The 25,505-nt window shown below is 32.0% G+C and overlaps 1 protein-coding gene across 1 annotated transcript; it reads right to left on the reverse strand.

Annotated features, from left to right (window-relative positions):
* Positions 1–101: 101 nt before the first annotated feature.
* Positions 102–25,200, reverse strand: LOC130662278 (uncharacterized). Its single transcript, XM_057461100.1, has 23 exons — positions 24,924–25,200; positions 19,755–20,043; positions 17,027–17,180; positions 16,528–16,633; positions 13,893–14,038; positions 12,983–13,045; positions 11,746–11,901; positions 11,045–11,205; positions 10,663–10,758; positions 10,235–10,304; positions 9,330–9,422; positions 8,876–8,914; positions 7,995–8,084; positions 7,748–7,861; positions 7,208–7,399; positions 6,976–7,122; positions 6,734–6,853; positions 6,262–6,477; positions 5,130–5,255; positions 4,609–4,707; positions 4,483–4,493; positions 3,624–3,756; positions 102–1,366 (listed from the first exon to the last, which is right to left on the reverse strand). Exons 1-23 carry the CDS (start codon positions 25,072–25,074, stop codon positions 1,316–1,318), a joined length of 2,823 nt encoding a protein of 940 aa, XP_057317083.1. The 5' UTR covers positions 25,075–25,200; the 3' UTR covers positions 102–1,315.
* Between the last annotated feature and the right edge of the window lie 305 nt (positions 25,201–25,505).

The following is a 25,505-nucleotide window of genomic DNA, read 5'->3' on the forward strand; positions in this document are numbered from 1 at the left end:
AAGTATGACCCCACGAAAATTTTGGAAAGTCTTTATCGCTTTTCCCTCCAATGCAAAAGTTAATCCTTGCAAAGTTGTTTTTACTTTAGACATGTAAGATTTTGAGATTTTGTCACTTGGTTATTTTTGAAATCGGTTCAAAATCATGTTTTTTTGTAGATGACAATGGATTTTAACTGTACATGTTAATATAAGACCTTGAACATATAATAATCAACACCTATGCCTATAGTTCTCGCAAAACTCGTGGTTTTGATTTTGCTTCAAATAAAAGTTCGGGCAAATTTTTTATTATTTTAATTTTTTCGTGGCATGTTTTTCAAACTTTGTCTATTTCTGCTGCCATCTCTTAGTTTTTCAGCAATTTTTCAAAACAACCACCAAAATTTAAAAAAAGTCAGAGATATTTTTTAGTCAGAATAGACCCTAGTTGTTTCGCTAAACAATTTATAAGCCGTCGTGAGTGGACAAACTTGAGAATGGGAAGATTCACCCAAATTTTGAATTTCGCGAGTAAGTTATAAAAATTTTTACGAGCATGTATTTTTTGCAAATCGTAATTTAAGAAATTTTGCAAGCACTTACTTCAAAAATAAGCATAAGTTAACCTTAAAAATCTTGAGGATTGAACTTTAAAATAGACCCTTCTTGACCGTAATTTTTACGCGAAACATTAACTTCCACGAATCAATGCTCAAGTGAATTTCGCAAAACAAACTGAAATTCGCGAAAATAAATACCAGTGAAAATGCCAATGTAGTACCATTTGGCCACAGAATAGGGACAAAAGAACGAGACTGAAAATTGAGCGAATTACCTTCCGTCGCGTTACGGGAGAGAAAAAAAAAAATCTTAACAATTGTGAAATATTTATCGCTATGCTATTTACAAATTGCAGCATGTAAAAATTCAAATACGTAATAAAAAAATAATTTTTTCAAAAAACAAAACAGAATAGGCCAAAACTTGTAAGACCAACTTTTGCCAACAAGTGGGGTAAGCTTACGAATTATCCGACACAAAGCAGTAAAAACGTTTCGTTTGAATAGCAAGACCTTTATTAATCAAACTTGCAGATCCAATTTTATACAAAACTACTAAACTTATGAAACGAGCACTTGAAAATAAGAACTACAATTTGTCTAAAAACCTTTTTATAACTGCTAATAAATATACGTCTTTTTATATCTTTCGTCCAAAATTACAGTCACTGTAAACCTGAACATGTATTTCCCGCTAAGAATTGGCCTCTTGTCAAAGGAGATTGAGTAGCCTTCATCTGTGAAATGTTTGTCTTGATACGTATATTCTTTTTTCAGAAACAACCAATAGTGGAGGGCTCTTCAGTTATGATCTCATATTCATCCTAAAATTTAATAAAAATTGTTCTAAAACTAAAGGATAAATGCAAATAAACTACATAAAGAAAAATTTTCCTTTCTCCTCATTCACGAAAGTTAATACACCCCGGAAAAAGCTTCGAAATAACGTTTTCGCGAAAACTAAAAAAATGTTAACTAGTTCCGTAAGTTTTTTTTTCCCTTTTCAATATAATGTTTTAAACATTCTGGAAATAAATTATCCTGAACAAATTTTAGAAATTGCTGGTATTTTCCCTTCTTATAATTGTTCGACCTGTAAGAGGGTTTATATCCAAACTTCACTCTGCAATATAAGGTGTTAGAGAGTAGACCTATTTTCATATCCGTTGTCGCGAAATATGCATGCAAAAATGCAGAATAATATGAAAACGAAACAGTTATGAGCAACTTTTGGGATGGTAGTTGTTTATCCAAGTTTGAGGATTGTTGACGTTTAACAGCTTTTAATGGCAGTTTGAGAAAATCGTAGTTAACACAGTCATATAGGGGAATTGGTAGTGCTGGTGTGATAAAAAATATCGTATGTATTAGCTAAGGTTAAGCCTGACCACGTTTGTAGAATGATGAGAATAAATTTCATTTTACTGCTTGCCAGTAAATTTAGAACTAAAATTAAATGTGCATTTAAAACACTCGGTGGTACTTCATATTACTCTGATCATTTCAAAAAATAAAAATAAAACTAGCCTGCTAGTGGCCAGCCCTTAAAAAAATACAGGAGTTTTCTATTTTTTGCGGGGTTTTTTAAATTTAAGTAAAACTTATATTATATATATTATATTATATATATATTAAGAAGGTCGAAATTTTAGCTGTGAACGTGCTCCCGCAATGTTCTTACAAACTAGATTCATATGTATATATTTTGTTTTCTCCCTTAAAATATGTTCTTGCAGAATTGTTAAAATAATTTATTCACAGAAATAAATCTTCATGGAGTTATTTCATAGCGTCGATTTGTGAAGAAAAAATGTTCGCATTGTTTTCTCTAATCAAAGTTAAAGTTTGACAGACAAGATTTTGTAGACAAAATTTTACAGTTGCGAAATTTCTTTTGTCGGAACCGTTTAAATAACCATTCTGTGCCTTTTATCAAGAAGAAAGCAAAAATGCTTTGTAAAGTTAACCTCTCGTAGACCAAGCAAAATCATTGGAAAATTTCATTTGCCCAAAAAATACTACGATCAATCTCGCAATACAAAATTTCAGAATTAATTCCATATTGTGGAATTAAAAATTTTTTTTTTTACAAAATTCGACATAGGACAAAGGCCTAAAACGTGATAAAAATAAGCAAGAACATCCAAGGAAAAGAAGTGAATCGCTTGGAAGAGCCCCCACATTTTAGTACTAATTCTTATGTGTGAAATGTGAGTTTAAATACTGATAAAACTACTCTTGTTATCTCACTTGAAAACAAGGACCCTTACAATGGGTCAACTGTTATTTTAAAAGCACTTTCAGGTCTGAAAGCTTAGTTAATGTTTTTTAAATTATGCTATTTGAAAAAAAAGGTAGCCTCAATAATTGGAGACACAGCATATATGTCAGCGAAACATTAACAACTTTCATAAACCGCTTTAAATGTCAGGTTTTCTTGGAATAAGTCAGCCAGCCAACTAGCTACTCATATCATCATATTCAAAGATAGCTAGTACACCTAGCTGATTTAACACTAAGAATAATAAACAAACCATTAAAATGGCACAGTATCGAGCATATACATGCTACTATCAAATATTGGAATGTAGATAAACTAATTTTGCAACTAATAAAGATAGACCTACTTTGCTGCAAACTAAAAATTTTCTGAAACTAATTTGGGTTCGTTTTATTTGGTATTTTGGTGCTTATAATTGATAGAAAAAAAGATGGATATGGAATTAGGTCTATTAAAAAAGAATTTCCGAGAGGGAGCTAGTTAAGGTCAATAAGCTTTCCTGACCGCCTTTATAAGGGGCAGTATGTGCTTGTAGAAAAGCTTGAAATATTTTGTTAAACAACTTTTTGAAGTCATATCACATAACTTTGTCATCAGTCGCAACTTCAGATTCCTTACAGGTACAGCACTGATATAAAAGTGCACAATTGGACATGTGGTACACACTGTAGCTTGTGGTGTAAACATTTACGGTTCGCATTCTGCGTCCTCTCTTCCACCTCACAGAAATTTGGTTTTAGCGCACAAACAGGTAAATAACCTAGGGCAACCGACAGAAATAAGAAACGATGCATCACTACCTCTTCATCAGATCCTACTTTAGACACGATGACCCAACATACGTCACATACTCTTTCAGGAGAGTTGTATCCTAGGTAAGGTAATCTTGCTCGATGTCGGGTACAGCCACCACAAAACACTTGACCACATGCTCTGTAATGAAAAATAAATCTAATTAGATTTGGAAATAATTTGCATTTTTTTCTTCCAAGGTTTGTCATATTAAGTTATGCCACATTTAGTTATTTAGCTGTCCTGAAATATAAAAAATCACTGGGCTATTTAAAAACTGCACACGCTCTCAAAGGATAAGTGTAAAGTTCAGATAAATACTTCAAGAAGAATAGTTTTTTGTTTTTTTTTCGTATTTAGAACATTTCCAAAGATTGTTGAAGGTAATTTAGTTCGAGACTGTACATTTCATCTTTAGTTTTATTTCTCTTAAATTAAACTTAAATTTGATACTTCTTTTAGAGTGTGGTGGAAAAAATTATCATTTTGTCCGCGAGGCTGATATAGGTAATTTTTCCTTATTTATTATCATCTTTTGATGATAATAAATAAGAAAATCAAAATTTTTATTAAACATCAAATTTATATTATACAAACATGCATGATCAAAATCTGAATGTTGAAAGAAACTCTCATTTGTTTGATCCACGGAGAGTAATTAGACATTAAAAACAACCATTTTTTAAAACGCAATGTATGGATGCATGCGAAGGTGGGACGGTCATTTGCCTTACTAACTATAACCGTTAGTTTGTAAAGACACATAGGTAGCCTTAGAATCAAAATTGGATTACCCAGTTTTAATAAAAGAATAGAATCAACTTAAAAAACAAATAACGAAATATATATAAATATATGAACACGTACCTGCAGTGATGCTAAAAGAAAAAAGAAAAGAAATGGTAAGTAATTAAGAAGTTATTTAGAGCGAAGCATTTTGGCAGCCACACCCTTTCTAATGTTCATAATTGGTACAAAAATAAAAAAACATACTCTTCTCCTAATACCAGTAAACTTCTGTTTGCAATCATGACACTCTCGCACGCGTTCGTCCGGAACCCAAACAACGGTATTAGCCGGGCTCATCAAGTCCTAAAAAAAGAAAGTGAAAACATTCACAATTAAAGATAAAAGCAAAAAATAGCACCGAGAGGACTATAGATTCACATTAGAAATGTTAAACGAATGTCAAAGCAAATTCTTTTATCTTATTGTTGGAGCTTCCGAGCGTTTAATCAATCATATACAGTACATGAAAAATTTTTAAATAAAAAAAATTGAAGGAGAAAAAAGAAGGGAATAACCAAACAAAGAAACTGATGTTGACAAATATATTTTGACTACAACTTTACATTTGCAGGGGGTGTGATGTAACTTTTTCAAACGGGTAAAAAATCCAATAAAACTGAGATCAAATATAGTGTACTGCCTCAAGAAGAAACACCGTGCTTTTGCTCTCCAAGACAAAAGATAGAGTACTGACTCAAAGAAGGAGCATAGTACACTTATCTCACCTCCAACTCTTTAGTGTCTTCAAAATCTTCTAAAGCTTCGACACCAGAAAATGCAACGTCGTCAAAGCGTAAATAATATTCATTCCAGAAATATAAACGTCGTAGACTACAAATGGGCATCAAAGTCTAAGAAGTAAAACAAAAAAAATATGGGCATGACATTTACAGTAAATTTTTTCTATTTTATTTACATAGCTCTTTGCGATCTTATTCCTAGTCTTTCTTCTTCTTTATTTTATTCTTTTTAGATCGGAGGTTGGGTCCTCATGAAAAAACTCTTAATATCGGAAATTTTGCTAGAGCGGACGCACTGTTTAGGTCCCATTTGAAAATATACATAATTACCTTCAATTTAAGATTTCACTTCACCACAAGCAAATATAAAGTCCAAGAAAAGTTTTAAGATAACAAGGTGGTCACAACTGTTACAATTTTAACGGCTTTTAAGACTAATTATGAGGGTTGGGAAAGAAGAGAACACTAAACAACGTATAAGAATAATTCCATATCTTTAGAGATTTTAACAAAATATTATGTAATTGAAGAGTTACTGACAATAAAGCCTGATATTTATTAAAAAAAGGATATTATAATAGAAATACTTTGAAAGAAAGCAATTGTACATTGCATAAGAATGTTTGGAGATTTTTGCTGGATATCAATATTCTGGGTGTAAATTTTCGAATCCATAGGAGACTACGACGTGTGGCCATCATTTTTTATGTAGTTTTTTATAATTTGTTGCTTAAACATTTTAAAATTAATGACAATATATATATAGAGTGTATATGCATAAAAACAAACTTCTGTTGTTTTGTATTCTACGACAAAAAAATTTCCAAAATTCCAGATTCATTAAGAATTCCATAATTCTGCTAAAGATCAACAGAGAGTAATTCCAAAATATTTGAAGACCACCAATACTACATGTCGTGCGTATTACATTTTTCCATTTTTTTTTGAGTGCACTCCTAGCCCTTCAGCGGGTTTTCCGTCAGAATCTTTCAGCAGGTTTTCGTGCGCACTTCTCAGACTTTCAATGGGAGTGCGTGAAGACTCCTTTTGCAAAAGCACTTTCTATATTTTTATACAAAAGGCGTAAAAATAAGGCGAAAAAAATTGCAAATCTTACTTCATCGGTTGGTTTGAACTGAGGATTTCTAAATTCTTCTTGCATTGCGTCCAAGTGAGCCCATATTGAAACAGTTGTTCTGACAATATTCTCTTGTTCTCTTTCTTTTAACGTGTTACACAAAAAATTGCCGAACCATCCAGAGTTCAAGTGCTCTGCAATTCGAACAAGATACCCCTGGGTAAATTCAAAACAACTTGGAAATTGAATCAATATCTAAAATGTAAAAATGAAAATTGACATCGAATGTTCAGCTTTTTATGAAAAGGTGGCGCCATGAATGCAACCGCTTTAACGTGCGTTAAGGTTTATAGACTTTTTAATTAACGTAAGCTAGTAGTAGTAGTAGTAGTAGTAGTAAAAGTAAAACCAGCAAATCATTGGTTTCAATGACGGGTCATCAAGATAAATATTCGTTTTTTTTTATGAAACAAACTGTTTATGATAAAATTAGTGCAAAACTTTATATTACCTGACAGACGCAGTCAAGAAACTGGAGAAAAACTGGCGATCTTTGTGAAGGTGCTAAAGGGTCGCCCAAACGATCGCTAAATCGATGACCAAATGATATCCAATCTTTCATCACCAAAACCTAGCAAAAACATAACAAGGGAAGACTAATGAACCCGATGGTGCTGTTAGTAAAGACGTTATTTTTCGAATCTTCTTTCAGTAAAATAATGACACAGAAACACCGCTACTATAAATCTATACCTTAAACCCATCAAAGGTTCGATAATAAGGATCCAACAATATCTGGGCCAATGCAGTGAGTTGTGGTGTTCGATCCCATCCATCAGAACAATGAACAAGAACAGAAGTATTTTTCTCAGTCACGTAATGTGCAAGCAAAGCGGCACCCTATGAAAAAATATTGTTATAAACAAGGGGGAGGAGTGTTTCTGTTAATTTTTTTAAAGGGAGGGGTTTCAATCCACAATTTTACCTTTAGCACTGATCTAATGTGGGACAGCCATTGTGTCGATTCCAACTGCGACAGCCATTTATTTTCTTGTACAGACTCACATACGGTCTGCAATTTATCAATACTATCTCTCATAGCATGAATATTAGCAATGTCCAAAAAAAGAAGTTTCATGCCATGATAACGGTTAACAATATCTTCCGTTCCTTTACCCTAAAAAATCACCAATGGCCTATGTAGAAAATTTGTAAAATAAAAGTAGAACAACAAACAATGAAAAAATTCAAAAGAATTGTGAGTGACTTAAGTAAGAATACTATCCTAGTAATTTATCAGTTTTTGTGTGCAATTTAAGTATTTTTCTTGCGTTAACTTCTTCATTAAACCCTTTTATTTTTGGTTCAACTTACTGGGCCATACAGATGATGTCTCCATGTAGGATAGAGCTGTCAATTACTTGAAATAAAATGGGAAGAATTAGTTTTAGGTTAACAGAAAAACAAAAGCAAAAGTTGAATTTTTTTCGGAATCTTCCTTGAAACATGCAAAATCATTACAAACCTTTAACCGATTTCCTCCTGCTGCAAGCATCGATCGAGCATCGAATATAACCAGTCTTTTTGTTGGACTGATATGTCTGGCTGCTTGCACAAAGTTTTCATCCTCAACTGAAAACTGAAAAGAATTTAAAAAACAATTTAAATATGCGTTTACGTGAATAACCCATTTTACAAATCCAGTAGAAGCTGTCATATGAAAATAAAATAACAGTAAAATCAGTCTAATATATCACTATATAACATCATACCTTTCCCATTGTTCCGATTTTTGGTTGAGAACATCTCATAATAAATGTTTTTTTACTCTTATGAAACCACGTAAGCGAAGGAATGCGACCCTAGAATACAACAATAAGCAATAAGAGGCAAAAGAGTCCCGTGTGAATTAGTGCTATGTCTGTATTTGATTTGGTCAGTAATCGAATAAAAATTTAATTTTAAACAAAAGAAATTTGGAAAATAAATTTTTTCGCCAATATAGTACCAAAGTTAGTTAGTAACGCCTAGCAATGTTAGCGTAGCTTTTTGTTGCTAAATGGAATTGATTTGTATATTACCAGCAGGCACATAACGTCATACTGTTGTCTGAGTCGCTGCTATGTCGCGTAGACGGACAAGTCGTTACACATTGTCTTGAGGCCGCAATTTCAGACGTCGTATTTTAACCGAACAGATATCAATCTGACGTAAGGATTTCCGATGTCGAATATCGATTATAAGGGTTGCACGTGGACACATCGAACTTTTTAAAGCTTTCTAAATTTTATTTTTAAGAAAGCACAAAAGTTTTTTAGTTTCAAAATATTTTTCTTTTTGTGATGACTGCAATAAAATCGAAATTATTACTATAGGCTGAAAAAATTGTCCTGTGTTGTTCCTGTGGCTGAAAATTCATAAATGTTATAACAGCTTTCTGCAAATATTTTTAGCTTAAAAGTAACGCAGCAGCATGAAACTGAACTAAACTGATTATTTTATAGTTGAACTGAATTTCAATCTAGCTTTAAAATTTTACATTCCAAAATTTTCTAACGTAGTCCTCGTAGATAAAAATAAATGACACAGTTACTTATTTCTATTAAAATTTAATAAAAAGTTGACAAGCCAACATTGTATTAACCCCTGGTACCTTAGATCGAAATATAGCAGAACCTTCTATGTCAGCATCCTAAAAAATGTAAAGAAAATAAATAAGGTACAAAATAAAAGATAAGGAAATGTTCACTAGTCGTATAACCAAGATTAGCGTCATTTTGAAGACTTTTCAGGTTTTTCATTTAACTCCTCATGTTGGTAAAGTATAAATCTAAATATTTTACAGGTTAAAAATTAAAACAATAGAAAATATTTTTGTGGGTCCAATATGACATCATAATTTGTGCAGAGTACTCAAATGTCAAAAAACTTTAAATTTGATTATCTGAAAATCAAAAAACGTTTTTCAAATTATAAAAAGACTGGTAAAGACAATAAAGAGTACACTTAGTACAAAAATTAGCACTAGGTTAATAGTATGATAATTAATATAATAATTAATATAATGTATACTATAATTAAAAAAAACATTATTAATCCGCACAAACCTTAACAGATGATGGCACATACATATGTTTTGGGTAAGAATGTGATATAGAGTAATCTCCATTCAATTTCGACAGTTTCCATGAATCACTGATCTAAATGAATTAATAGAGGAGAGTTGTAACTACTTCTCAAAGCATGCACAACACTGTGTGCAAACCAGTTATTACTCGAATAACACGGTTACTAGTATGGCAATGTTCAGCAAATGGACTCCAAGCAGAAAAAAAAAAAATTATATTTGAAGACTATTATCTGTAAGTTATTCAAAATGCTAATGACAAATGTAGATGTAATCAATTATAGGCGTCTTTATGTTTGACTAGTATATTTTTGGTATATTAATGCAAATAAAATCTTGCGCTATTATGGTCAATATGAATCTCGATTTTCAGAGTAGGCTTTTTAAGCTATGTCATTAAATAGGATTCGAGACACAGAATTGCTAAACAATTTCTCCTATATATGTGTAGCACGACTTTTCATCAAATTGTTAAGACATTCCGTCATTCATCTACATCAAAATTATCAGAGAAATCGTCATTCTCAGGACCTGGGTAGGAAGTCACTGACAAATGAATTTTCACTTCTACAGCTGGCTCAATGTCAGCAAAGAAATTTGTTCTTTAAAAAAAAAATTAACACTAAGATTATTTGCTTTTTGTTTACATTAGCTACCACCATAATGTTGGTCATGGACTTTAACCAGTTTAGCAAAAGACCTGGTGATCTAAAGTGAAGCCAATTAATTTGTTGTATATTTGCCACATGTCTAATATGACATCTGGGTAATAAAGAATATAAAACGTTTAAAAACTTAAAATTAGGAAAGGATTACACAGCCAATACCCACATGTACAGTCCAGCAATGCAATATCTTCCAAATTTAAGCACTGGCATTTCCTACCTCTTGTCGTTGAAACTCCAATTCTGGATTATAAACATCCCAACCATTCAAATAGAAATCAGGTCTGCAACTGAAGAATAAGAGTCACACTCAGTAATAATGAAAACAAAGACAACGAAAACAGCAAAAATACACCCGTATTTTTCCTGACAATATCAATTGAAAGCTAACGAAGCATTGACATATTCAGAGTTTTTTTTAGAGAAACACTATGAAGCTAAAATTTAAAAAACAAAGAATTTATAACAAGGATATATGAAAACATGCCTGACCTAGCTCATTTTTAGTATATAGCATGCATTAACCTACCTGCGAATATTACAGAACAATATTGTTTTTTAAAAAAACAACTTCTAAACAGAGAGCTCATCCCTATTAAGGTTCACGAGCGTAACTAACCCAAAAATTATGGAGATAAAGCTTCATACCTCATAAATGCTTTGGCAGGAGGGAATCTGTTTGCATTCCAAACAATAAATTTAAGTCTTTTATGAAATATGTGAAACATTCTTGATACACAACCACTGAATGAAAAATAATAGAACTATAAAATCAAATCAACATATAGTTGCTGTAAACAAAACATGACACAAAGCACCTAATTTAAGTAGTTCTAGGTACTAACGTTTGTTAAGATTAGCTGAACAACTCAATAATACAAACAAATCAACTTTAAAAAAACATAAAATGGCTGTTGCTTTTATATGAACTGTATATAACAAAAACTGTCAGAAGAGAAGAATATAAAACTCCAAAACCACAGCACTTTGATGGGAAGAGGTAAAAAATAACCTCAGTATTAAAGGATACCTTTTAGGTTTGTTATCCACCGCTACTGCTTCCAATATTGAAGTATCTTGTCTTTTCATTTCCATTTTTCTTCCCAACGTAACATCGGCTTTTGATGCCACACTTAATGTGCGGTCTAGTATAGGTGATAAATCTTCAATATCTTCTTCAAGCTCCTTTACCTACAAATAAAAACCCACATAACGATCACGAATTTGAATTTAGGTGAAAACACATGGTCAATTCCAAACAAATGTTCTAATACAACATAATTTTCAAGTTCTTTAGTTTTCTAACAACAGATAGTGGTGTTTAAGCTTTATAAGATTGTATTTTGACAGACTTGTAATGATGCTAAGGTATTTTTTATATAGATTCACAAATAAAAGAATGGTAATACAGCTTAACAAAAGCATCAGAGTTCAGACACTCTAATTAATGACTGTGCTACCATGTGACTGTGGCCTTATTCCGCTTAACTTCTTATATTTTTAAAAAAAATAAAGGCTTTTTAACCAACAAAAACAACCAATAGGACATCACAAAATCTGCAGCACGCAAGAATATAATGAAATGCAATCCAGCCACTCTGAAATATAGTTTCAATTTATTCATCTCAAGTTTAAATTTTTATAAGTGCAATATATCATTGTTATATCATATTGAAAATAAAGCTTGCAAGTCATCATCTCACATACAATAATGAAATTACTTTCACTCACTTCATCTAAAGTGTGTGTCTTTGTTTCTAAATAGGAATGGACGTTTGGTTTGGATTTTAAAAATGTAAATCGTATCGTTCGAAAGTCTTCACATTTTAAAACAAGTGTTTTTACATCAGTAACACCGGCATTGCCAGATTCAGTTTTTCTAATGACCTAAAAACAAAAGGTTGATGAGACATCATCATTCTCTTAACATCTTAACATCTGCTAGGGTGTAACTCTTTGTTTTTTTTCTAAGCAGAAACTGCAAGTAACACTTCTTCCAGCAACCCCTTCCCAACATATCACCTAAGTAATTTGCAATGCTCCCATACAAACTGAATGTCAGCTCTTAACCATTCTCCAATACCACTGCACTTCTTATGTACTCAATGCTTAAAGGTTTGACAAAAATTGAGTTACTACTAAACCCTTTCCTGCAAACTCCATAGGGTCACTTTCTAACTACAACGTCACAGTTGGCTTTAATGCTATTAATCATTCACTGTTAACCCTTTCTTTTCTAGTCTTTTATTTCACTTTTTAAACTTTTTAAGTGACTCTTTCATCGACTTTGCTATGAGAACCAAATCATTTTTATACAAAAATTCTCATGGCCAACCTGTCCTGAACTCCTAGACAGGGCTTCTAAGACTAAAACAAACAACAAAGGACTAAGTACAGAACCCTAATGTACACCAGCAATTACATTAAATTGGTTGCTAAGTAAATCGTTAATCCTGACGCAACGTCTAGAATTGCTGCACATAGACTACCATCTAGCCACTCATCCACACCTAATTTTCTCAAAGCCCACCAAATAACCTTATATGTGGCACTCCATCAAAAGCTTTTTCTAAATCTACAAAGGCAAAATAGAGATTCTTTCATACTTTTTCTGAAGCTGTCTGAGTAAAAATATTGCATCTGTAGCGCCATGCCCTGGAGCAAAACCAAATTACATCTTTATTCTTTCTCTATGTAACTTATCAATCCCTCTTTCCATAACTTTTACTACTTAATCAACCAACTTTAACCCTCTATAGTTATCTCTTTCTAATGCATTGCCATTGCCCTTGAAAAACTCAACTGCCAGTCACTCAAAATAACACCATCCTTTATAATCTGATTAGCAAGACTTGTAATAAGCTAAACTCCAGTATATCTAAACTAACTTTTATGAGTTACGCATTTATGAGTGTTGCTGACTATATAATATTTGACATACTGAAAAAATATAAACTGTAAAAACCACCTTTTGCTCATCACCACGCTCTACACTGGTGATTAAATTCAAGGGAACCCACATTGATAAATCCTGAAACAAACAAATAAAAACAAGTTAATTACAAATAGTCTTTACTATTACAAAAGGCCTGGCATTACTGTGAGGAATGATCTACAAAAACGTAACATCAATGAGTGTTAAGCCTATAAAATTGTTCAAGATCGTTTAAAACGTAGAAACCTTGTGGCCCTTTGGTGGAGGAGCAAGCTAACAAGATAGAAATTGTTCTATGAACTTTCTTACTTTCAAAAATGTAGGATTTCTTTTAAAAATATATTCAAAAGTTTAGAATGTTTGTAAAAAGTTTTACAAAACTTCTATAAGGTATTCTATCTACAGAGATTTCAAAGTGAAAAGTGATGTTAGGTTTATATTGTACAGCTTTAACAAGTCTTTTGAAATTGAACTTATTGGATTTAGCAACAGCTAGACTAAGGAATAAAAACAACATTTGTTTCGACGCGTTTCATATGTCAACACCCATTCTCAAGAATAACCAATGATTACAATTTGAAAAATTATATAGTATAAGCTTAAATGAAGCGCAAGAATATATTAATTGCAAAAATTATGCTTTGTCAAATAACAATAGCAGCATACAGCATCTGTTTTTATTTAACATAGGTATATCACGCATAATGAGCAGGCTCTCTCAATTCAAGGTCAAAAGGTTTATTCCCGTAAGCCAAAATAGTCAACTATCAAGATGCAATTTTTCTTTATCATTAATTGGTATTCTCTATTGTAATTTTGTTTGTTTGACTTCTGCATTGTATAACCATTGTATAACCCTATCACAAAAGTACCTAGCAGGCTTTCACAGGATTTATTGAATTACATTACAAAAGGAAAACAAAAAATCGCAAATATGACATACTGATGTTTTAGCCAGATTTGTTGAGCTCGCATCTGTGCATAGAATAACTAATCTGTAGTCAGTTAAAAAAATTCTTCCCAAACCACGATGGCCACTGACTTCAACCAACACATCATCAATAACCAGTTCAACATGCTCACTAGTGCCTAATAACAAATGAATACAACGTTTAACAATTAAATAAATCTATCTATAATCTATAATCACATCGATAAACTGTAGCAGGCAAACAAGAATTATAACAATTGATAAAAGCGTTGCAATTGATGCCAATAAAATGGGATTTAATTCATTAAATTCCTTACACCAGGGCAAACTTGTTTTAGAACTGACCTTAAAAGGACAATTCTATTCTTTTAATATTAAACTCAACTATAAAAACTAACTAAAAAGGCTTAGTGCCACCTATCATTACATTCCTATTACAACATTTGTATGCGGATATTAAACAACTTCCTTTTGACATAGACTATTTATAGAGACCAGTTCAGAAATTTTACACAATGGTGTTTATGTCTCCCTCTATTGTACAAAAAAATATGAGCAATGTAAACAAGTCGTATTCATTTTCAAGTATAGCTTTGTAAAACTTTCTTTTCCTTTTTTTTTCATTGATTGGAACAGCGTATTCATATTATTGCTGACATAACTGGGGGAGAAAGGGTGTATTCGATATGATTGGTTTTACAGCTACTCCCTTACAAACTTTTGACAACATTTCTGCCGCCGATCATGTAACTCGTTGTGCTTCAGACTGATAAAACCCTCATCTTAGCATTGTAAAGCATGTTCATGGCATTCTTTTTTGAAAACACACATATTGATGGCATACAAGACATGTTCTAACTATCACATAATTAAATCGCATGTTTGATAAGCGAAAAAGTTCTGATTTTCATTGGTAATTCAAATAACCATGTACTACATGCTATATCATTTATTTCAATTGATTCTCCATCTCAGATTTTTCATCAAAATCTTATGATATTCTGGTTTGGTGTGTGTGCAGCATATTTTTAAACATATTGGAATATATGTTTTTTTAAAGCTTAGAAGTTTCTAACTACAAGTCTGCAAAGTCAGTTAATATTGGAATGTCCAAACCACCAATTTGGAAGTAATATTAACTCTCTTTTGCAACCGCTACAATCTCCATTTATACATAATGCTGGTATTAATTTAAGCCTTATAACATCCTTAACAGGTTTCAAAAACTGTTTTAGATTACAATTAGTTCTCATGACATATGTGAATTTATGTACATAACTTGCTGTAAGTGTGCAATAAGCAGATTGTGGATGGATATTTGCAATTTCAGAAAGTTGCCAACTACAGCTCCAAGATGTCTTTTCTGCCAATAGTGATGTTAACATTCGTATTGGAGAATATATTTTCAGCTTCTTTAATTCTTCTTTTCAGGACTAAATTCATTACACTACATTCTCCGATTGCTTAAATAATGCAACATATCAAACACTTTTATTTTTTCACATATAAAAGAAAATCATTGATGGAGCATAAATCACCATGGATGTGGGGTCACCTTATGTTGTTCCACCTTACAACAAAATTTCTATTTCAACAAAGACACAACATTTGTTATCAACTGTTATGCTGCATCTGCAGCATAACAATGCAGCATAACAGTTGATAACAAATGTTGTTGTGGCAGGACACGAGATTCAAATGTTGTGAATCATGACATGCCAACTTAGTTAAATGCATCCCCAAAAATGATGACAAAATGATGAATTTCATATTTTTTAAAAATAAAAAATATGAAATTCTATTTTTAAATATAGAACATACGAAATTCTTATTTTAAAAATAGAATTTCGTATTTTTAGAAATGTTACGTGTATCAAGTGAGTGGTTAAATAAATTGAGTAGAACAATTACTCACTTTTACAAGTTTGTTTTTAAAAGTTTTTTAATTGGCTTAATGATTTCACAGGGATGTTTTCTCGTCATTTTAGAATAAATACGGCAACTTTAAAGCTCTGCAGAGACGTTTTCTCGTCATTTTAGAATGAAATACGGCAACTTCAGAGCTTCGCAGGACGTTTTCTCGTCATTTTAGAAAGAAATACAGCAACTTTGAACCTTCGCAGGGACGTTTTCTCGTCATTTTAGAAAGAAATACGGCAACTTTAGAGCTTCACAGGGACGTTTACTTGTCATTTTAGAATGAAATACGGCAACTTTAGAGCTTCACAGGGGCCTTTTCTCGTCATCTTAGAAAGAAATACGGCAACATTGAGACTTAGCAGGGATGTTTTCTCGTCATTTTAGAATAGAATAAAGCAACTATTTTTAGAAATGCATATTTTTAGAAATACGCGTATTTTTGTATTTTTTGAAAATACGAAATACAGATTTTTAAAAAATACACGTATTTTTAAATACGCAATTCGTATTTTCGAAAATACGGAATTCTATTGTTTTAAAAATACGAATTAAAAATAGAAGCGGTTGATTTTCCTAGAGAGCATCACAAATGGTTAAAAATACCTTAAAGAAACCTTTCACTACTTAAAAGTGACTCTACAATTCATACGTCATTGTGTCAAATACATTTGCAGAGCTTTTCTTCTAGCTACATCACAATTACAAAACATCTAGTTAAGACTTGTACCTGGGTATTGAACTACCTGATCCTCTGATTTGATTGGAAGTTGAAAATTTGCACATTTCTCTCCATCTTTTATTAACAAATCATCAATGCACCATCTTGGGAGGGGCTAGAATTTGAAGCAAGTTGTTACTACTTATTCTGTAAACAAACCAGACTATCCTAAATTTTGGCTTAACTTTCAAAGTGCATATCATAAAATATTCTCTTTGTTTTTTTTTGTATATATTGCAGCAACATTCCTGGCCAAAGCTTAGGAAAAAATTCCTTGATAATTCCCAATTTATTTTTAAAATTTCCTGATAATTTATTTGTTCTCCCTGATTACCAGATTGCCTGTGAGCTTGTCTTTCCTTTTGATTTTATAAATTAGTAAACAAACAGCTTAGTTTATCCTCTCGATCACAAATTCTTAGAAAATCGCTCCCAATTTTTTTCTTAAACTTAAATAAATTATTAGTTCTTAAAACAGAATTGAATTAAAAAGAATAGTTTAAAATACCTCCGCATCATCAAGACTCTTTAGTGTTATACTTAATTCAATGCGACCAGTAGCAGCAGGGGAAGATGGAGTCCGTCCAACTGGATACCACTTGCATGAAGTTCCCACTTCAATAGAAGAAACAGGTATAATAACACGGCCCATGTAGTCATCCCTAAAGGTAGCAGTATACTGCACTGGTTAATTAAAACATACAACATTTTACAACATCAACATTTTGTTTATAACCATGTTGGTAATGTTAGTAAGAATGAACTTTATTTATTTTGGAGATAGACTGGAACAAGCATTTAAACATGAAACAGTTTCTGCCTCTAACTTTATTTTTTTAAGTTTCCAAAAAAATTGTAACTCAAAAATTACATATAAAGTCTAAAACAAAAATATAAAGTCTAAAACTATGAAGCTGTTATATAAATTTTTGAAAGAATATCACATGATCTTATTTTTGTTAAAAATTAAAACGCTTTTTGGGTGAAACTGAAACAAATTTAGTTTAGAACATTTTCGTATTTAAATATGATATTGTCAAAAGCATCTGTATAAAGTCTACTTATGGTGCCCATAAAGTTTGCATTAAAATTATATCCTTATTGCAGCCTTAACTTGCTAATGTGTTTGAGTTTAAAACAAGTTGAAGATATAGAAAAATGTCATTTTGGACGTTTCAAAGGCATGTGTGATCCAGGTGCACATGCTGGTGCAAAATACGTACAAAATTGTTTTAATGTGAGTGATATACAATAAGTCTGTATGTAATCTACAGTGTAAACACTTTGTGTGCAGGACTGCAGCAGTTTGTCTTAGTTTTATGCGATTTTATATTTCCCATTTCAAACACAATGCTCCCACGAAGAAATATCAGATATATTTTTGGTGACAGTTGTACAGTACAAGTACAGTTGTTTAAATTTATTGAAAAACTACACATCTCTTTTTCAATAAGAAACATACTTTTTAGGTCTGGTCTGGATATTTCTTAATTTTAAGGCAGGTTTTTAAAAAAAATTATGGAGTAGACACCTATTTATTACCCATTAAATTCTTTTTAGCACAATCCCTATCACTTTACTTTTTAAATGTTTTCAATATTTTACAAGTTCACTGCAGTTAAAAGTACTAACAATCTCAGCCTCAGTTAAGAAACATCATGTTTTTTGATGTGGATCCTTATGTATTAGCTTAAAATAAATACATTTATTTTAATTTCTAATGACTCAAGGGAAAAAAAACTTTTGTGAAGTACTATATTATGTTGTATGAGAGGCAATCATTTTGTATTTACATAACGGAGCTCCATGCATAAATTGAAACAATTCAAAAGCTTTTGTTAACTTTTAAAAATAAATTAAAAATAAATTTAAAAGGAATTCTACAACAAATTGTCCTACAAAAAGCGAAAGTGACAACTTGACAAAGTTACTGTTAATCCTAATGTTTGATTTACTTTTTTTATTATAGTACCCTAGTTAATGGAGGTGTCATCATAGTGAACTGAATTGCATAGGGTAAAGGTCATCTCACTAATCTACAGGTAACAATCTGACTTTAACAGTTACTGCATAAAACTAATTTTAGGCATTCCTTTTTCACTTTTAACAGCTGTTAGAAAGTATATATAAGGTTAGTTTCTTTAATGGAACTGTAAAACTATGTTTTCACATCTTGAAACCATTTCTGTGACAATATTAAAAGCCTGTTTCAACATTTCTTTCAAACGAATCACAATTTAAGCTTTTGATAGCTTTTAAAAAAATATTGCTACATTTCTACATTCTAGTTTTATGTTTTTAAACAAATTGTGTAATCATAGCCCAGTCTAATTGTCTAATTGTCTGTGCTGCTGGGAGTTCACAGTATCCTTTTTTCTCTCTCTCTTTTTTTTTATTCAGTTCAACTTTTCTTTTTCCTTTTTCCTTTTTCTCTTTCTTTTTTCTTTAACGCAGGACACAAATTAATAGCAGTATATACATAAATACTGATTTGTACATACCCTGGGTAAAAATTCATGAATAATAATAATAATAATAATGACGCAGTAGCTTTCTACAACGTTTTAGGTTACTATCATCCTGCTATGACGGTTCTCAAACGAATTATGGTAAAAGCCTTCTCTATTGCTAATAACGTTAATGTTTATTACTACAATTAATAATTTCAAAAGCTCTCTGTCTCACAAAACAAATTACTAAATTTCATCTCACAATTTATTGATTTTAAATAATCCATCACATAGTGTTATTGTTTATCAGTGAGGTAATTGTTTTTCCAAAAAAAGGTTATGACAATGTTTCTGTTCCTTTCCATGAACTTAATTACTGTCTAATCATTCATGCAAGTTTCACATGGATTACATTCAGACTGTATCACACAAGCGAATCACAGTTAGCGTGATTTTAAATTTTACACAATACAAATGCAAAATCAAAATCAAATAAATGAAGTTGTATAGAGCTAGGATATTACTGTAAAACACAGTCATATTTGTAAGAAGCTACATATCAACAAAAACACATGCAAGTCAAATAGTATATGCAATGAATTGCTCATTACAGCATGTCTACATTCATCTGCAAGTGCTAATGACAGGGCATGCACTAAAACATTTCAGACATACTTGATGAGAGATGGTGTATCTTTTATATTTGAAAAGCTTAGGAAAGTTGAAAAATAACTGTACTAAAAATAAAATCTTTAACTAAACACATTAGAAGTGTTGTAACCTTACCTATTAAGTGTATCTTTGTCCCAGACGTCAATGTAAATGTAATACAATAGCTCACATAATGGAATTTGTGAGAGCTGAAGAACACCACTGTTGTTAACAGTTGACAAAGGGAAAGAAAAGGCTGTCTGAGGAATGTTATCAACTTCAAAAATAAATGTTTGATTCCAAACTGGCTCAACTGTTCTGTACTGAATTGATGTAAAGTGCTCCTCATCTCCAAATTTTACAATACAATAAGGATCTGCCTTACCAGTTGGATCCATGGGAGGGAAATCTTTGCCTTGGAGTACTATAAACAAGAAGGAAAATGCTAGTTACGCTAAAATATCTAAACCCCAGCATACACACAAGGTGATATTTGATTTCATTATTTGCTGTTTGCAGCAGGTATAACAACTGAATGTTGTCACTTAACCGAAATCTTTCTTTTACTACAGTAACTTATCTCAGCCAAACGGTCTTTGCATAAAGTAAAACAGTAAAATAAAAATAAATGTCATATATTTATGCTGTCCAAAGTTAACATGTATATACAGACACTTGTAAAATGCAATTCTTTAAGCTTATTCAAAATGATTCAAACATATATAGCACTGTGCTTCTTAAAAATAAAATGCTTCCTGTTACATGCAAACCCCCATTTAGAAAGAACGTTGGATCAGGACATTCCTGAAATTCTTAGCTCAAGACTCCTATTAGATGCAAAGATATGTGACCTAATTACATATTTTTTAACACAGTATGACCACAGTTACTCTCCATAAGGTGGATTGAATGTGAGCTGATGTAATGTTATACATGTATTTTCAAAATAGTGAAAGTGTTTTTGGATTGAATTTTTGAAGCTCGTAATGACATTAAAAACCAGATTCATGGTTTTTATAAGAAACAAAAAATATATTTTTATTAGAATATGAAGGTAGGTAAATAGATAGGTAGAATTTTTTATTTTATTTTATTTTATTTTCTTCAGCTTGGTGATGTCAACTTTTTTATCTTAAAACATTCTGTCGAAAAATTTTTTGTATTAATTTTTTAATAATAAATATAATTTATGAAGAATGCGAAGTAATATTGTAATAATGGTGGACACTACAATGATGATTTATGTTTTTAAGCATGTTGCTGGTTTGGCTGTCCTTAATTATTGTTGGCTTGCCGTTTTCCATTTAGACGTCTCACCAAAGAAGTCTGAGCCACTGATGACCAAAACAAGAAGTATCATTCTCGAAACTCAACACATGTATAATCATTCCTCAAATCATCTGTTTTTACAACCCAAATGCTGAAACCAAACTTATCGTTGATGTAAGCCCAACCAGATAAGAAACAATACTTACGCAGAAACAATCAGATAGACTGCACAGTTAAATCCAATCCCTTATGGATCAAGATCATTGACACTTGTGGAGACTCGATATAACAAAACAGAGCATGAAGCATTAGCGTGAACAATATCACTATAAGCATTAGCGTGAACAATATCACTATAACTCCCGGCAACATCCAACGGCCCACAGAGTGTGCCATCTCCCCAATTTCCCTCACATAGCTTGGGTTAACCCGGGGCTATGGTAACATTCACTTGCCTAGTAAAGCAGGGACTCTAATTGGGTCTACGTACCTCAAAATGAGAATTAAATACTCTAGGACTCCCCATCTAAGCCATGGCCCCTCCTGGAAAAAAATAAACAGGGTATATACCTCAATATTTGTGAGGCCAGCCATGTAATATATGCACATCTATCTATCTATCTATCTACACACGTGTTTGTAGACTAATTGTACTATCATTGCCTAATTCACGGTTATTCCCAAATGTAGTATCTGATTCAAAATATATATTCAAATTTTTAGCATAGCTAGCTGGAGCTATTTCTAGATGGCTAAGCCAGAACTAGCTAAATAAATGAAATGATATATCTTTTCTATCTCAAGTGATAAAATAAAGTAAAATACAAGTTGATTTTATATCAACTTAGGAAAAGCTAGAGATAAGGACCGTCATATAGTACAACTAATCTGGCGATGACCGTCATATAGTACTAATAATCTGGCGATGGCCTTGAATGGAAGATTTATTATCAACAAAGAAAAATTGGCAATGTGTTAGAAGGTTCAATGAACTAAGCTACCACACTCTCCCAGAAATAAAATAAAACAAAAAAAAAATAGAAAAAAATAACATAAAAAAAAATAACAACAAAATAACAAAAGAAAAAAAAAGACAAAAACTATGTACATTGTCATAGTTTACAATAAAAATATGATATATTTATCTAAATATGTAAATATCTCTATCTATATATATTTATAAATATATCTAAATCTAAAAGAATGTATTGAAAATATAACTATAAGAGTAGAACAAGATACTACATTTTATACGGACGAAACAGCATGTGTTGGGCAATTAGAGATTACTAAGGTGAAATTTAATAGCCTTGGATAGGCAGGATTTTTTTATGGGCCAATTTAAATTAATTATGCCAGGGTTAACAAGATTGTTCCATACACTTATTCATTGATTTCTTATTGAACAAGTACCGTATTTAGTAGTCCTGACATTCTTGCGAGTCAGACAAAGGATTTTTGGGTGGCATGACCATGAGCATCTCTTCTCAATGTAAAGAAACCAATCAGAGGTTGAGGTACAGTACCAGACAAAACAGAGTTTACAAAAAGAGCATTTTGTAGTTAAATATGTGATCTGAATTTGGGATACTTAATTGACCGTAAAGGGGGTTACTTGGAGATCTGAATTTGAGAAGGTAAGTAAACGCATGGCCGAGTTTTGTAAGGAGATAATTTTATCAACAAGAGAGTTACCCTTCTGACCCCAGACACTGCAGCAGTATGTCAAGTGAGACTCAAATATGCTAAAATATACTGTGCGTAATATACTTAATGGCAAAAAGTGCCTAATTTTTGAGATCATGCTCTTCTGCGTTTTTTGATGAGTTGGATAGTGTGGGGCTTGAAGGATAGAAATTCATCTAAAAATACTCCTATAGATACTTAACGCTTTGAGAAAGGTATAACTTTTTACCGTCAAGTTTAAGCTTCATAGTATGACATTGAGCTTTATTTGGATGTCTGAAATATAGGACTTCAGTTTTAGTAACATTTAGGATAATTTTATTAGCTTTTAGCCAGTTACATAGTGAACGAAGGTCTTGATTCAAGAGTATATTAAGATGTTTTATGGAGTGGTTAATGTGGAGAAGATTAGTGTCATCAGCGAAATGGTGCACAATAGAGTTTTTTATGGCAATGTGTAGGTCATTAATATAGATTAAAAAAAGCAAGGGACTGAACCGTGAGGGACACCTATGCTGATGTCTAAAACGTCTGAGTCATAACCATTAATTGAAACAAACTGTTTTCTATCAGTCAGATAGGATCTGAACCAGTTATTTTTAACAGTTAACCAGTTATTTGATATACCTCTTATGCCATAATTTTCAAGTTTTTTAAGTAAGATGTTGTGGTCACCAGTGTCAAAGGCTCTTTTAAGATCAATAAAAACTCTACAGACATGTTTTTTGTTGTCAAGAGATTCTCGAATACGTTCAGTTATGCTGGTAAGAGCATGAAAAGTCGAGTGATTTTCTCTAAAGCCAAATTGCCTCTCAAATAAACTTCTTTGTTGAGATAAAAGTTGTATATGCGTTTGTATATTAGTTGTTCAAAAATTTTATTAATGTTTGAAAGCAATGAAATTGGTCGATAATTATCTACATTAAGCCTGGAACCTTTTTTTATGTACAGGTATAACTTTTGCTTTTTTCAGTAAAGGATAGGTTTATAACACTAGAAATAGGATAGGAGATTTCGTTAGAGACTAGGTAAATGATATTACTAGGGATACTATTAGGGCCAGTAGATTTATTTTTTTGGAAAGATGATATCAGATCTTCAACTTCTTAGGGGGTTGTCGGTTGTGCAAAAAAGCTATTGTTTGAGGGATTTTTTAATTAGCTGGAAAAGTCCACATTATTAGAATAGACACTGTTTTGAACTTCATTGCCTATTTTAGAGAAGAAATTATTAAAGCAGTTAGCTATTCCATTTAGGTCAGAGAAGCTATCATTTCTTGACGCAATTAAATTAGAAACAAAGTGGGAGTTTTTATTGAGGTTTATTATTTCTCTAGTGCCTTGCCAGATCCTACGTGAGTTATTAATGTTGTTTTCAAAATAGTTTTTTAAATGTAATTTTTTGCTATATATACCTAGTTAGACAGACAATTTGGTTGTCCAAGGAAGGGTTGATATCTGACTGGTTATTATTCAGAGTTGTGTCCTAATTAATATTTTGGATATCAGCAAGGAAACTCTCTTTGTTAAATTTTCTCATATTGCGTATAAAGGTATTGTGATCTCAGGGGACAAAACACGATACCTTTGGAGCAATGAGGAATTGTGGAAGATGATCTGATATTCAGCATGTTAGATTTCCAGAGACCATTGCAGTATCAGCGTGATTTGTGAAAATAGTGTCAATGATAGTTCTGGATCTGGATGTTATTCTGGTCGGAAGAAGTATTTTGGGCATAAGGTTAGCAGATTCAAGAAGATTAAGAAAGGTGGATGATTGGGGGTGGCTATCTAACTTGAGTAGGTCAACATTGAAGTCTTTAGAAAGATTTTTTATTGTGTTTGCAAAATAGTTTGTCAAGAAAATAGGTAAAAAATCCTCATTGAATTCTTCTAGGTCCATCAGGGATGCCTGTAAGTACAGGAAACTGAAACTATGATGTTAGGCACATTATTCTGACAATCTCCACTGTGGTTGACTCAAGAAGTCCAGGTTTGGAAATTTCCAAATCATTTCGGCGTTTATATGTCAGGTTAGTTGCGATAAAGAGAAGTATCTAAGAAGTATCTAAAGACTTTTAGTTTGTTTATGCATAGCTATAAAATAAAGTCCTGTCTCTTGTTTTGACATTTTAGAACATTGTAGACTCACTTAATTAGGTAAATTAACATGATTAGGGTAGCTAGCTAGCTAGAGACAGCCCCCCTGGTTGGGGAAAGATCCCAACAAGTAGTGTACTACACCTCCTGATTGTCCCTTTTTACAAAAACCGTAGGTGTCATCCCTAAGAGAACAAAAGTACATTGAAAATAAAAATCAATTACGTCATTAGGAAATCAAAAAAATTACCTGAAAGTTTAAGCCAAGCTTTTCTGGGTCCTTGCCAAAATAATTTTGCATCAACTGGTTCGTCATTTTTTACATTAAGTGGCACTGCAATTTCGTAATCCTCTATCATGGCGTCTTTACTATTACAAGGTACGTACCACGAACTATTCATTTACGACCCTTTTGTTTAAAATATGCGAGGTAAAAAACATTTTAAAGACAGCAAACACGAAACAAATCTGCACCTTCCCACTTCCATACACTTTCGTTTTCTTGTTACATACACACGAAACCGTACGGGAAATCAGCTTTGTCCCCAGGTTTATTTCTCTTTTATCTCTTAGGTGAAGAATAAATTATGTTACAATTATATTATTTTTATTTTTATTCTTCTTTTTATATAATAATAAATTTTTAGGTAGCAGAAATGTCATTTTTAATTAAGTGCGTTATGTGAGGCCTGATCATCCTTGTCCCCAGGGTCTCTTAAAGCCAAGCAAAATGCCCTGCAAACAAGGTTGTTGGGCCCAATGAAAAAATACCTGGATTATATTAAACCTCCTCTCTCCATTTACTGCGTGAAAACCCTCTTTGCCTAACGGC

Source organism: Hydractinia symbiolongicarpus, chromosome 10 (assembly GCF_029227915.1).
Source record: "Hydractinia symbiolongicarpus strain clone_291-10 chromosome 10, HSymV2.1, whole genome shotgun sequence".
NCBI classification, from domain to species: domain Eukaryota; kingdom Metazoa; phylum Cnidaria; class Hydrozoa; order Anthoathecata; family Hydractiniidae; genus Hydractinia; species Hydractinia symbiolongicarpus.